This window comes from Spermophilus citellus (genome assembly GCF_964194105.1).
Source record: "Spermophilus citellus genome assembly, chromosome: 8".
NCBI lineage: Eukaryota > Metazoa > Chordata > Mammalia > Rodentia > Sciuridae > Spermophilus > Spermophilus citellus.
The window spans coordinates 128,279,995-128,295,653 of NC_138189.1; the positions used below are offsets into that span (position 1 = coordinate 128,279,995).

A 15,659-nucleotide genomic window follows, 5' to 3' on the forward strand; every position below is an offset into this window, starting at 1 on the left:
AGTTTATAACAGTTAGAAACTGGACAGTGTCCTGCATTTTTTTGTTTTGAGCATAGAGAAAATGAGATATATTGTAAAATATGAAATTTGTATTGTTGATGAAGAGAATTATTCTTTTGGAATTCTTTTGATACTTTAGGGATTGATGAACCATTGCATATCAAGAGAAGAAAAGTAATAAAACCAGGTTTCATACACAGTCCGTGGAAAAGTGCATACATCAGACAGCACAGAATTGATACAAACTGGAGGCGAGGAGAACTCAAATCTCCTAAGGTAACTGGACTCTTCCACAGAAATCATTACTCTATGGTGTAATACCTAATGTATTGTTTTACTTCTTGATGAGCAGTATAACTTCATGCATATCTTCTGTGGAAAGAAAAGTGTGTTTTAAAATAACTGGAGATATTTACGTAAAAGATGAGTTCAGGTGAATTGATTGTCTTTCTCTCTTATGTAAATGAAAATCTCTGAATATCCTTTTGAATTTTATTGTGTTATATACATTCTCCCTCAGAATTTGCCAGTCCCCTAAGACTACACTCCAAATGTGATTTTTTTTTTTAAGGACCTAGATTTTGATTTTTGGTGGCTTTTCTATGTTATATTTTTATAAATTGAAGCATAATTCTGATATTCTGTATATTTCTACATTGTGTTTTAAGTATGTAAGAGTGGTAAAAATGTTAAAATTCTTAGATATATTTTTATAATAAAAAAAACAATTTGGGGAGACTCTGTATTAACATATATACACCATGGTAAGTTTCTTTGTTTTAATTTGAAAAAGCTGATGACTATTACTATTTTCTTTCTAGTTAGTAGGTGCTTTCTTTTGTTCTTGTGTATTAAAGTTGCAAAAATAAGATGCATTTGGGGGGGTTAAATAGGTAAAATAGATGATCATAAAATGTATTTGTGTTTAAACCATCTTTATGAGGTCTTGACTCAGTATTTTAATAGCAGATGTTTCAGTTACACAAATAATAGAATATGGAAATAATAAAATGTTTAATGCTTGATTCATTATTTAGGAAGGATAATGCTGCATATTATATGTAGTTTTTTTAATATAGATATATATTTTTTAGTTGTAGTTGGGCACAATACCCTTATTTTATTTATTTCTATGTGGTGCTGAGGATTGAACCCAGTGCCTAGCATGTGCTAGGTGAGCGCTGTACCTCTGAACCATAACCTAGCCCTGTAGATTTTAATTGTAGAACTAGATGATGATGTTGTTCCCATTTTTGGCTTCATTTGTCTTTTCACTGGTATTTTAAAAACATAATATAATGGCTTATTTCTGATTTATACATCTGTTTGATAGGTGCTGAAAGGACACGATGATCATGTGATCACATGCTTACAGTTTTGTGGTAACCGAATAGTTAGTGGTTCTGATGACAACACTTTAAAAGTTTGGTCAGCAGTCACAGGCAAAGTAAGTTTACTTCTTTCTACACCTCATAAATTTGCCATTGTGTTTATATCACCACTAGGATCAACCAGTAAAGCAAGGATCCTGTTTTGATCCTAACTTAGCTCCCCCATAATAATGAAAGTCTCCCCAGCATGATGATAGTGATGTTTTCCTTGATAGGGATGTCATATTTTTCTTCATTTAAATAGTTTGTCTGTTTTTCTGACTGGTATTTTAAAATTTTTCAGATGTGTTTTCTTTTTCATAGCTCAGTTTTTCCCACCTTTCCCATCAAATTATACTTAATTTATTTTAAATATCTTTCAAGAACATGATTGAGTGATATTTATTTTTCCTTGTAACCTGTTTTGTTGATAAGTTGCCTATAATTTAGAACTTAAGTATATCTTGCTCATCTGGAGTTATCTCAAGCTCTCATGATATGGAAGTTAAGCAGAATGGATATTTAAATATGGGTTTGAAGAAAAAAGACCAAGCAATATCTTAACTTCATATAATATTATATCCTTAAGTATTATCTAGTGAATATTTATTGTTATCATCTACAGGAGAATATTTTTATGAATTAAGTAACTGGCCAACTAAAAAGTAACAGAAGAGTGTGAAAAAAAATCCATGTTTTACAAAATGTCTTTACCATATTGCTTCTTGGACAAGAATCTTATAAATATTCCAAGTCAGATGTTAAAATTTTTTAAAGCAGCTTCATATTTCCATGGGGTAATATTAGTTTTGGATTTATTTCAAGGTTTTAATGTCTGTCTTTACTTGTCTTGAAGTAGCTTGGCTAGCTCTTAGCTACTGCTTGGGGCATATTCAGATAAACTGTGGTATGTAGCCACACCCAACTCTGTTGGCTTTCTTTCATTGAATCTATTCCCATGGAAGAAACCAAGTTGCAATTTTAGTATTATTTCATCAAAAAGGCCAGGCTTGAGCTATCATGCTTTGCTTTCATCTCATATGTTTACTTTCTGTTGTATCACATGTTTTATATTGTATGATTCTTATCATATGTTTTATATCAATGGTTGCTTTCTACATATTGGTTTCTCAGTCGTGTGTGCGTATTTAAGTATGTTATTCTACTGAATAAACAAAGCAGTATAGACTAGTGAGGTCTTATTGTAGTCATGAGTAAAATTTTTTTTCTGATGCTTTATCAAATTGATAAATAACTTATTACAGATTTTAATGAGCTATTATAATAGCATTTAAATTACTTTCCTTTCCCCCACAAATTAACCACCCTAAGTGTTTTTCCAGTGTCTGAGAACATTAGTGGGACATACAGGTGGAGTATGGTCATCACAGATGAGAGACAATATCATCATTAGTGGATCCACAGATCGAACTCTCAAAGTGTGGAATGCGGAGACGGGGGAATGCATACACACCCTGTATGGGCATACTTCCACTGTGCGCTGCATGCATCTCCATGAGAAAAGGTAAAGGGAAAATCCAACATGGTCGGGACTTTTTCCTCTGTCACTTGTGAATTTGGTTCCTTTCTGTGTAACGTTGTTGAGATTGTGATAATGAACTTCTAAATTAGACTTTGATTATTAGACTGTAGCTGTTTCTAAACTGAGAAAGCCATAACATATTGGCTTAAAATTGGGGGTTCGTCTTTCAAATTCCTCCTTCATTTGATTCCTGGGCTTCCCTCAGAGACTCTACTCCCTAATCGTTTTCTTATTCTTTGATGATTCACCATCTTTAAACAAAAATTGTTTTCTCTCTGGATATTCATGTTTTTGCAGATGGAACAAATTCAGTCACTTAGGCTTCAGTTTAAAACTCTGCATCTTTTTAATTATCCACTCACCTTCACCTCACTGTATCACATCCCCTAAATCAAGAAAAAATCTAAGGCCTGTGGGTTATTTTCTCATTTCCTGTCCTCAGAACAGTAGTCATAGTTTTCAGACGTGGCCATCTCATCTTTTCTACAGCTGACAGGGAGCCTTTCTATAATTATGGTAGCATCACTGTGCTCTTCTTACATCTCTGGGAGGCTACAGTTGCTACTGTTAAAGGAAAAAATCCTCAGTGTAGTTTTCACAATGCTTTCAGCTAAACTGGACTGCTTGCCTTCTCCTCCTTGGCTCTTTTCTCCTCCTGGAACACATCCTGTTAAATCCGTGTTTTTGTTGATGTCTTCATTATTAAGTAAATGTATTTTTAAATTTATTTTTAATTGGTGCATTATAGTTATTCATAAAACTGGAATTCATTGTGATATATTTATACACGCACATAACATAGTTTAGTCAATTTCATTTCTCAGTTTCTCCTCTTTGCCATCTGCCCTCTATCCCTCTATCCCCTTCCTCTAGTATACCATTCTCTCTTCTATTTTCATGAGATCCCCTTTCTTTTCTTTTTGATTTCTTATTTCTCTCTAGCTTTAGCATGTGAGAGAGAACTTTTGACCCTTGACTTATCAATATCTTTTCCAGTTCCATCTACTTACCGGTAAATGACATAAATCCATTCTTTATGGCTGAGTAAATTCCTTTGTGTATGAATACCAAATTTTCTTTGACCAGTCATCTATTGAGGGACACTTAGGTTTATTCCATAACTTGGCTATTGTGAATTGCTCTGCTGTAAATATTTGTATGCACATATCATTATAACTTTAGTTCTTTTGGATAAATATCAAGAAGTGGTCTAGCTGGGTCATGTGGTAGGTCCATTCTTAGTCTTTTGAGGAATGTCAATAATGCTTTCACAGGGGAAGTTGCAAGCAAATGTGTTTTCTATTTCATTTGTCAAAAAAAAAAAAAAAATCTCCTGAAGTGAATTCATTGCAGTCTTCACTAGCAATTCCCCCTCCCCCACCCAATGCTGGGCAAGTACTAAATACCATTGAGCTACATCCCTAGGCCCTATCCACTGCAGTCTTCACCTTAAATTCTGTTCATAGCATCTTCTTTACTAAGTAGACTTGGCCCTAGTTTTGAATATATTCTGGGCTTTCCCACGTCCCATCCCAATCAGAATAACTCAATACCGTGTTTATGAATCAAGGTTTTGCATAGGATTTCTTGTGAAAACGTGTTCCTGCTTAAGAAAAGAAAAAAGAGTTTAAAAAACATTGACTTCATCTCTCACGTTTTCTGATGTTATTAAAATTTAAAAAATTTTTTTTTTCTTTTTATCCCTTTACAGAGTCGTTAGCGGTTCTCGAGATGCCACCCTTAGGGTTTGGGATATTGAGACAGGCCAATGTTTACATGTCTTGATGGGTCATGTAGCAGCAGTCCGCTGTGTTCAGTATGATGGCAGGAGGGTTGTTAGTGGAGCGTATGATTTTATGGTGAAGGTATGGGATCCAGAGACTGAGACCTGTCTACACACGTTGCAGGGGCATACCAATAGAGTCTATTCATTACAGGTAAGAGATCTTATCTCCCCATCCCTTAGATGCTCTGCTGATGAGTCATAAGATTATTTTCCTTGGATAATCACTGTCAAATTACTGATCCAATACTGTCCAAAAAAGGTGAATCCAATTAATCTGCCATTTACATGTACTTCAAAATTAGCATGAAGTACATTTCTGTGCTACATTCTCCCTCTAAAATACACATGCTTGTCTTGGAACTTGAGACTTTGCTGCCCTAAGTTTGCTGTATTAATTAATAAGTAGTCTCATAGAAGAGTAACCTGGATTTTAATAAACTCCTTAGCAGATGATTAATTTGGCCAAAAGCTGTCCCTTTGCCTTGATAGTTAAAAGTTGATGGACCATGTAATTGTGATTACATCCCCATTCAGAGTAGAAGTGGAGCCTTTCTGTATAAAGCTATTCCACTGTCCCAGGGTCACTGATTTGCAGTCATAAGAAGTAACTTTGACTCACCTGATTTTTTGTTTATTTAACATTTGAACCTGACATCCATGAATAGTTGTTAAATTTCAAGATAACTGACTAATAGTTTTAGTTCCTAAAAGGCAGTATTTTCAATTTAAAAGTAGCTTCTATTGCTTAAATAGTTTATTTACTAGTTACCACCCATTAATGATCAGCAAATTAGTACATAATCCCAGTACTGACATTGCTGTTCTGTTCTTAAGGTATTTGTTTCTTAACTGATAGGATACTGTTCCTACCATGTAATATTGATACACGGTAAACATGTTTGTCAAAATAGGAAAGGTGATGAATTTGAAGCAGAGGGTATTAGCTGCATTTTTTTGTTTTGTTTTGTGATATGCTCAGAACCTGGTATAGCTAGGAAGCTGGAGAAGAAATGCTGTATATCTTGCTTTTGTTATCAAAATGCCACCCCTTCTAATTCCAGATACAATTATATTTTGGCATATTTCCTATTTAGTTTTATGTTCTTGTAAATGAAACTTTTATTTTACATGCAGTTTTTAATAAAACTTTCTTGTGACCATCAAGCAAGTTACCTCTAGCCCTTTTCATGATTCAGGTACTAATCAGCACCCTCTTTATTGTAAGCCATGTCATTAGGTGCAACTTCCTGTGGGGAAGTAAAATACAGAAGGAATCCTCATTGAATCATCCATGGTACATAGCTACTAAGTAGGACTAGGTGATCCAAAAATAATGTTCATATTAGGCATTTTGTGTTCTTTGTAAGTTATTTTTGCATCTACTTTGAAGCTACTGGGCATAAAATGCAAGCTTTCTGATAGATGTGCCTGAGAACCTGCAGTGTATCCTTTCTTGATGACATTCATTTCACCGTGGTTGCCCCTTAGTCCTAGTGCCCTGTTTTGTTCTTGGCCTTGCATGTTGCCCACACTGTCCCTCCTCCCCTATTAGAATTAAGATCAATAATTGATAGGAAGCATATCCATACTGCTGCTGCTCTAATAATCTGTGTCTGTTGTAGTTTGATGGCATCCATGTGGTGAGTGGATCTCTTGATACATCAATCCGAGTTTGGGATGTGGAGACAGGGAACTGCATTCACACATTAACAGGGCACCAGTCGTTAACAAGTGGAATGGAACTCAAAGACAATATTCTTGTCTCTGGGAATGCAGATTCTACAGTTAAAATCTGGGATATCAAAACAGGACAGTGTTTACAAACATTGCAAGGTAAGTGTTGGCTATCCACCTTTAATTGTGTTCATTAAAAAGGTGATTGCTGCTCAGGCAGAAATGCTTGCTCCAGATATGTTTATGATAATGTTCACTCTCACACCACTAGGCACCCTTGAAAAAGTGTTTAAAGTTGTTTTAATATAAAATGGTTGAAGTACTTTGTACCTGTTTACTTGACTCAACCTAACCTTAAAGAACAGTGAGAAGAAAGAACGTTCTTGGCTGTCTCACAGAAGCAACATACTCATTTTAGTTGTGGAGTGATTATTTTATTTTGAATTTAAACATCTTTGATAGAAAATTGCTTTGACTTCCACTTAGCCACCTGCTAAACTGGAATGTAATAGAATAATAGTTCCCATTGAAATAGACAGGGTACATGTGAGAATTGTTAATAGCAGATGAGATATACCAACAGTAACTTCTTCATGATGATCTCCCCCCCCCCCCCCTTTGGTGCTAACCCTTAGAGTCTTTTCATTGAGGCCATGTGGCGGGGAACTTTGCAGCTTGTTGTTGGTTGATTTTACCTCTTCCTCAGAGATTGATAATAGTATCCATTCAGCTTTCATCTTTGGTCAGTTCCAAGTGGTGATAAATCTGTTAGGCTCATTTGTCCCTCAGCAGAACATATGAAGCTGCAGTGCCTACATCGTTGCCAGCAAATGCTCTTATTCACACAGCCAGAAAATAAAATGTGTGCCTGGTAGCTAACCAGGCTTCCTGGAAGACAGAACTCTTGAAAGTTAATGTTATAGTTACAGATAGCTGCCAGATTTTCTTACATCCATGCTGATCCTAAAATACTCATAACAAAGTTTCTAAATATGTAACATTTTAAATGTTGCATTTATTGTATATTCTAATGTAGAAGTCTGCAAATTATAATGTAACTAACCCATAGTCTTGATTTCTAACCAGCAATCAAATTCCTTTGGTTTTGTCTAGGTCCCAACAAGCATCAGAGTGCTGTGACCTGTTTACAGTTCAACAAGAACTTTGTAATTACCAGCTCAGATGATGGAACTGTAAAACTATGGGACTTGAAAACGGGTGAATTTATTCGAAACCTAGTCACATTGGAGAGTGGGGGTAGTGGGGGAGTTGTGTGGCGGATCAGAGCCTCCAACACAAAGCTGGTGTGTGCAGTCGGGAGTCGGAATGGAACTGAAGAAACCAAGCTGCTGGTGCTGGACTTTGATGTGGACATGAAGTGAAGAGCAGAGAAGACAAATTTTGTGTAGACGATATACTCCCTTCCCTTCCCCTGCGCAAAAAAAATTAAAAATAAAAAATAAATAAAAATAAAAAATAAATAAAAATTTAAAAAAGAAAGAAAGAAAAAACAGAAAAAAAGAAAAAAGAAGAGAAAATGAAAAAAAAAATCCCTTGTACTCAGTGGTGCAGGATGTTGGCTTGGGGCAACAGATTGAAAAGACCTACAGACTAGGATGGAAAAGAGGAAGAGAAGACAAACCGTAACTGACAAGAGAGGCGTCTGCTGTCTCATCACATAAAAGGCTTCACTTCTGATTGAGGGCAGCTTTGCAAAAGAGACTTTCTAAAAACCAGGTGCAATTATTTCTTTATTTTCTTCTCCAGTGGTTGTTAGGCAGTGTTATGCTGAAACATCGTTACCAATTCTGCTCGCCTGTTCTTTTGCCACTGTCACCTAGAAAGGAGCTGCAATAATATCAACAAGTACTGGTTGACTTTCTAATCAGAGAGCATCTACAACAACCACAACAAAAGATTCTCCAGTGGAAAAGCTAGGAAAAAAAAATTACTGTGAATTGTTTTTGTACAGATATCATGAAAAGTTTTTTTTTTAATTTTATTTTTATTTTTTATTTTTTTGCCAACCATTGCCAATGTCAATCAATCACAGTATTAGCCTCTGTTAATCTATTTACTGTTGCTTCCATATTCACTCTTCAACGCATATTGTTGCTCAAAGGTGGCAAGTTGTCCTGGGTTCTGTGAGTCCTGAGATGGATTTAATTCTTGATGCTGGTGCTAGAAGTAGGTCTTCAAATATGGGATTGTTGTCCCACCCCTGTACTGTACTCCCAGTGGCCAAACTTATTTATGCTGCTAAATGAAAGAAAGAAAAAAAGCAAATTATTTTTTTTTATTTTTTTTCTGCTGTGACGTTTTAGTCCCAGACTGAATTCCAAATTTGCTCTAGTTTGGTTACAGAAAAAAGACTTTTTGCCACTGAAACTTGAACCATCTGTGCCTCTAAGAGGCTGAGAATGGGAGAGTTTCAGATAATAAAGAGTGAAGTTTGCCTGCAAGTAAAGAATCGAGAGTGTGTGCAAAGCTTATTTTCTTTTATCTGGGCAAAATTAAAACACATTCCTTGGAACAGAGCTGTTACCGCCTGTTCTGCGGAGAAACTTTTCTTTTTGAGGGCTGTGGTGAATGGATGAACGGACATGAGAAAACTGACAGAATATTTTAAAAATTGAAATAAAGTTGCTGGTCAGTCTTAGTGTTTTACAGTATTTGGGAAAACAACTGTTACAGTTTTACTGCTCTGAGTAACTGACAGAAAAGGAACGATTCAGTCTCTAGTGACGGCGTCACGCGCAAACCAGCGCGCCGAGTCCAATGGTTCGCCTCCTTCTCCAGGAGCCACGACTCAAGCTGAACTGTGAAAGTGGTTTAACACTGTATCCTAGGCGGTCTTTTTTCCTCCTCCTGTTTATTTTTTTTTGTTGTTGTTGTTGTTTTATTTATAGTCTGATTTAAAACAATCAGATTCAAGTTGGTTAATTTTAGTTATGTAACAACCTGACATGATGGAGGAAAACAACCTTTAAAGGGATTGTGTCTTTGATTTGATTCACTTAGAAATTTTATTTTCTTATAACTTAAGTGCAATAAAATGTGTTTTTTCATGTTAGTATGCCTGTTTCTTCCACCAAAGTAATACTATTTCATAAATATTTAGGCTCTAATATTTAAAACAGCACAGTCTTGTTGGTTTCTTCACATTCCCTATATGGTGACACAGAGATGGTTACTTCAAGCCTGTTTGAAGCAGCTTAAGTAAGGGTGAGATACTAAAATGAGGTTTGATATATCCCCCTACACTATAAAGGAGGACACTCCACTGTGCTTCTCTGTGATATAAGAATATGGTCCCCTCAAAGAGTCACAAAACTTTTCTGATAGTTACAACTGGACGTTGTATAAATAATAAGTACATTTGAAAATTATCCTCGCATTTGGTGCTTGCCAGGTACTTGCTATGTATTCTCTCTCAAGCTCCCAGCAGCCCTGATAAGTAGGTACTAGGACCTGCATCTTAAAGAGGAGCCAAGAGCTGCAGCTTGGACTGGTCAGGTGATTTGTTAGTCATATATAACTAGCAGAACACTAGGAGTCACACTGTTGTAAGGACTAGATGTCTGATGTCCTGTAAGAAATTCTGGCAAACTAAAGTAAGGTTTGAGGAGTTTGTCATTTTTATGATACGTTCAGACTCTTCTGGTTGCCATTTTGTTCAATAAATCTAGTAAAGGTGGGGGGAGTTTAGATATTGAAACTATGTAGCTCTAAATATATTCAGTACCTCAAATTACCTGGGGATGCTCAACACACACGGTAATCTCAACTATGCCTGCCATAGACTAAAATCTCAGCGTTGATAAAAATGGACTCTCATTAGAATGAGTTTCTTACAGTCATAAAGCCTGTTTTCATTACTCTTTGGAGCCTTATTTCCCCAAGGCTACTGAGTAGCACATCTGGGTCTGTGATCTTGGAGTAGCCAACATCTCTGGTCCTCAGTCTTCAGCTTTCTCCTACACAAAAGCAGAGATGTAGTGGCCAGGGAGGCAACCATTACTGCTCACATCCTGAGCCCTAAAGAATCTACATTTGAACAAGCTCACCAGGAGAGTTATAGATGCTGTACTTGTAGAACCAGTGCCTTAGGTACCTGTGTTCTGGTATGTTTGGTTTATTTGGCCTCAGCAGATTGCAAACATAAGAACAGATGGGAAAAGTGATGATAAGGGAGAAGAATGGAAAACATCATGATCAAAAAGCAAGGCAGAAGTCATGATGGTCAGGCCAGGCGAGCTGGGAGAGCAGCCTTGCCCCCCCGCCCGCCCCCAATGTAGGGAAAACCAGGCACAGCCCAGAGCCACAATTGCTGTTTCCCTTGATGACTCGAATTGGCAGAAGCTGTAATTCTATTTGATGGTCCTTGAAACTGCTTGATTTTTCATAATACCATACAAACGAGGCTTAACTATAATATAATTGAAAAAAAAATCTATTTTTTGAACATCATAGAAAACAGAATGAGTTGACGGGCTTTATAGACAACCAGGACTAAGTTCAAGTAGGCCCAGTTCTAATACTGTTCTGTTACTGGAATCCTTATCAGGTTTCTTCACCTCATGTGTCCTCGTCTTGTAAGATGTAGAAGAGTCCCATCTCTTGAGGTTCACGTAAGGATTAAATGGGATCTTATAAAGCACAATAGCACTTAAAACCCTGAAAATGGTAGCAACTATTAAATAGTTCCAGATGGAGAACAGTGGAATGCTTGTGACTCATTCATGAATATAAAAAGATACATAGATACATATACACATATATAGGTATATATGTGGCATTTATATGTATTATGTATATAAAACTAACATACCATTTATCTATAGCAGTTTGCATTCTTTTGAGTCACACAGTCTCATGGAGTCTTTTAGAAACTTTGTGAGAGAAACTGGTACTAAGCACCCAATAGTGACATTGTATATACCCTGGTATTCAATAATATTGTTTTAGGAATTCATGAATAATGTTTATTACAGCGAATTTGTTCCTAAACCTTATTCTAAACCTTATTCTAAGGTTCCTAAACCTTATTCTTAAAAAATTTATTATAATTTTAGTAAACAACAAAAAGTCATTAAGGCAACCTCATATTGTGGCTTCCATGAAGAAATTTACTTCCTTATATAGCTGTACAATTTTAAATCTTCATAATAGAATACACACAGTCCTCACACAGAGGTGTTAAAATTTCCCAAAGACCAAGCATTGCCTGAAACTAAAGCTAAAATTGGGACACAAAAGTAACCCATGAGCATCCATAGCAAGTGCTTAGTAAGTACTGTTGAATACAGTAAAGAGAGTGCACTATCTTATTTCTTACTGGAATTGTTCATAATTTTGACATTTGGAAACCCCCTTACTGAGATTCAGGTGCCACAGCTAGTGTCCTCCAAACTTTCAACCTATTTAATTTCAAAAAAGTAATTGACTTTGTTTATTTGTTTGTTTATAGTACTAGGGGTTGATCCCAGGAGTGCTGTACCTCTGGGCTATATCTACAACCCCTTTTACATTTTATTTTGATACAAAGTCTTGCTAACTTGCTGAGGCTGGCCTCAAACTTGTGATCCTTCTGCCTCAGCCTACCAAGTGGCTGGGATTACAAGCACACTCCACCTCACCTGGCAGTAATTGACATTTATTTAATTACTCATATTTAATATTTTTAAGTCATTTTCTCTGTCCCTTCCAAGCTAGTCAGTTATAAAGTCTTGTATTTCTCTGAAGTGATTTGATGCTACAGCCAAACCACATAAAAGACCTGTATATTCTCTTCTGCCTGAAGTGAATGGGGTCACGGGTGGCTCCCCAGATCCAGCTTTCCTATTTCTCTAGACCTTTCCTGGAAGCAAATTATTAGACACATTATGAGACCCTGTCTCTGCTCCTGTAACTCCTGTGTGAAAACCAAAAGCACGCAGCCCTGCCCCTTCACAGAGGGGGAGTAGATGTACATGCCGTTAGTTTTTCCCCCTGATTGAGTCCCTCGGGATGGTGGAAAATTTCTGAAAACTTTCTTCTCCGTCAACAGCTCCCCCCAGACACAGATTTCTTCCTTTTCTTTCTCTTAATCATCTCTTATCATCCCCAATAAAAATCAGGGATGTAACCCATACTCCCTTGGGTTCATCAGTCAATGAAGGATCCAACCCCGTCATCCTGCGCAGTCCTATGCAGGAGAGCGTCCTGTGTTGAGCCCATTCCATGATCCTCCTAACAAGAGAGGGCTCTGTGCTGCTGACGGATGAGTGAAGTTAAATGAGTGTTTCTGACACAGTTATTTCAATGTTCCTGCCTGACTGTATTTTGAAGATTGTGTTGTGCATGTGTGTGTAGATACACTTCTGGATATAAGAATATATTGGAAACTAGGAATAAGTCTCTTGTTCTCAGTGAATCATAATCACAACATCATCCCTTTATGCCTTTCTTTTCTTCACCCATCAAAAAAAAAAAAAAAAAGGAATGGGTTATATAAAGGGAGGGGCTGGCAGGAGGGGACCTCCCAATGCTTTTCCATGGTAGTCTAGTGGCCCCTGTGTCTGCAGAAGGCTTTGTGTGCATGTGTTCACACAATGTTCCTGGAATCCCATATGAAGCAACCTTATGGTGATTTGAAAAGCTGGTGTACAATTTTTGATTTTGGCATTTTCTTCTGCCCAGGAGACAAATACTAAGTTAGATCTAAAGTGGCTGCAGCCGGTCCCTTTCTTGGGAGCGCCTAGTTGTTGCTTTGAATTGCAAACAAACAGCATAGTCTGGCACTGTAGCCTGGCCAACGTATCTCATTATCCATTCCATTAATACTGGTGATGCCCAAATGAGTGAGGCTCTTGCCAACCTGGTCCCTCTGCGACCTTCTCTCTTTAGGTGGATGAAGCAAAAAATATCAAGGTAATTTCAAAGGTTCTTCAGGGAAAGGAAAAGCACCAAGAGCTGAAAGAACTCACCATGTACCTTTCCCCAAAGTGTAAAGTATAAATAAATTCTAGATCTGGTTCCTAGGAAGACTCTTATTGCTGAGACGAAAGCTTGGCGACTTCCCAATTTGCAATTGAGTATAAAAATAGCAGAGTTTCTATTTCAGATGATCTGATTCTCCCCAGGATTCCTGAGGACAAGGAACCACTGAGTGGACATTTTGATGTTTCAATATCTGGTGGCAAAACCTTTGCAGGCTGCTTATCGTTGGGTTTGGTTTTGCTTCAGCGGTCATGCTCTGCAAAGAAAAGTTACTTTGAAATTGCTCTTGCAAATCAAAGGTTCAAATATAATAGACTGCAGGAAAAAATGTATTGCCAATTTCCCCTTTTTCCAAGATGTTCATAGATTATAAAAGAGACATCATTAAGCCACACCTCAAGATAAGAAGGTTATGCACCAGACTTTTAAATTTATATTGCTGCAGCCCATTAAGACTTTCTCAAACCCCTTCCACTTCAGAAAAGCAGGGAGCCTTTCAACTTGGATGCTCTCCACTCCTGTAAAGGAAGTTTGAATAGCTTAAATACATCCAGCAAGGATGTAATAAGATGTAAAGATGAAAAGTGAAACTGTATACGTCTCTGGTAAAGCTTGGGTCCAGTTTTGTGGGGACCTGAAGCTTACAAACTTAAAAACACATACACACACAAAATTAGATCCAAAGTGAACACTTAAAATAACAAATCACTGAAGCCTTGGAAATGCAGATTCTTTTGAGATTTCATTAGGCAAAATTACCAGATTTGCTTACTAGAAATACTTCAGATTGTAGCCTGGCTTCTACCCACCCGAACACAACAGTTTCCAGCACTTCCCTGCTCTACAGGGATCTGTTAAATGAGGGATCCTAAAGCTTGGCTTCCTCAATTTCAAGGTGAATCACATCTGCCTCTCAGATATAAATGGAGTGGTGTGTTACAAGGACCACATGAGACAATGTATGGCAAGTTCTTGTCATAGCACCCAATACACTACTCATTAAAGGAGTGTAATTATTACCATAATCGCTGTAATTGTGCACTTAGTACTTGTTATTATTCTAAGTATTTTAAAATATTACTCATTTAATCTCAACTGTCCAATGGAACACTACTATTACCTATGATCCCATTTTACGAATAAGGAAAACAAGACACAGAGATGTCAAGAGCCGGCTTAAGAACACAGAGTAGACAAGCAGCGGGGGGACTTGGCAAAATTGGGATTCAAGCTGAGACATTGGGTCTCCAGGGTCCAAGCTCTAAACCGCTGTTAAATACTGATTCACAACTGCCTGCAAATAGGGGAACATTTAGTGTCTCGGGTCATACCAGACAATGATGTCATCTTTAGCCTCAGCCTTTCAACCAGCAAGTCACAGAAGAAAGGAAGGGCCTGGTTTTCAACTGGGAGGCCTAAAGAACCCGTATGCAGTAGGTTCCTGGAATGGTTTGGGTGTGAATTTCCTCTTCGCAATTGTAGGAACCACAGTGAGCAGCCTAAGAGGGAAATATTTAAGAGATCCCCGTAATAGTAAGACTATAGGATAAGTAGGTAAAATAGTGTATTATTAAAAGAAAGTCTGGGGGGATCCAACATGGCCGCCGGCGAGGAAGCAGCGATTCCAATGTCTCCACATTAACGGGATCAGAAAGACCCATTGGAACAGCGGCAGTCTACCTACTGAGGAACTTCTAGCAAAATTCCGTTAAGAGGGGACCTGCCAGGAATTGGTAGGTTTATTAGAAGTGTCAGTTTGTCCCAGACAAGTGGATCTTGGCCGGCCACGCGGGCGCGGAGGTCCAGTCCCGTAGCCACCAGCCGCTTCTGCAAGCGGCCAACGGCCCAGAGCTGCGCGGCCCGCCCGAACCCGCAGACAGCACCCGCCATACCGCCGTCTCGGGGAGGCCCTGCTCTCGCTCTGCGAATGGCCACCACGCCTGCCAGGCTCGTAGCCACGCGGCCGCAGCTGCCTGGCTCTACAGGCAGCCCCCCGGCGGGTGCAGAGGTACAATCCCGCGGCCACCAGCTGCTTCAGAAAGCGGCCGGCGGCCCCGAGCGCCCAAACCCGCAGACGGCACCCGCCATCTCGCCGTCCCGGGGAGGCCCTGCTCTCGCTCAGTGAACGGCCACCCCGCCTGCCCGGATCTTAGCCACGCGGCCGCAGCTGCCCAGCTCTACGGGCAGCCCCCGGCGGCCCGGCCCAGCGAGAAGTGTCCCCGCCGGCCCAGCAGACAGCCCGTGCCCTCCCGGCTCTACTAACGGCCCCGCCCACCCGGCGAACGGCTCCCCCCCCCCCCCAGAC

At 38.6% G+C, this 15,659-nt stretch overlaps 1 protein-coding gene across 4 annotated transcripts in view; it reads left to right on the forward strand.

Annotated features, from left to right (window-relative positions):
- Nucleotides 1-9,446, forward strand: part of FBXW7 (F-box and WD repeat domain containing 7) — a 192,695-nt gene extending 183,249 nt beyond the window's left edge. For all 4 annotated transcript variants that reach the window (XM_081303672.1, XM_081303673.1, XM_081303674.1 and 1 more), the window contains 6 exons: nucleotides 140-276; nucleotides 1,334-1,447; nucleotides 2,714-2,895; nucleotides 4,625-4,850; nucleotides 6,322-6,532; nucleotides 7,487-9,446. In XM_081303672.1, the coding sequence (XP_081159798.1) occupies nucleotides 140-276; nucleotides 1,334-1,447; nucleotides 2,714-2,895; nucleotides 4,625-4,850; nucleotides 6,322-6,532; nucleotides 7,487-7,755 (1,139 nt within the window). In that variant the 3' untranslated portion in view covers nucleotides 7,756-9,446. The remainder of the gene's footprint in view (nucleotides 1-139; nucleotides 277-1,333; nucleotides 1,448-2,713; nucleotides 2,896-4,624; nucleotides 4,851-6,321; nucleotides 6,533-7,486) is intronic.
- Nucleotides 9,447-15,659: the final 6,213 nt, after the last annotated feature.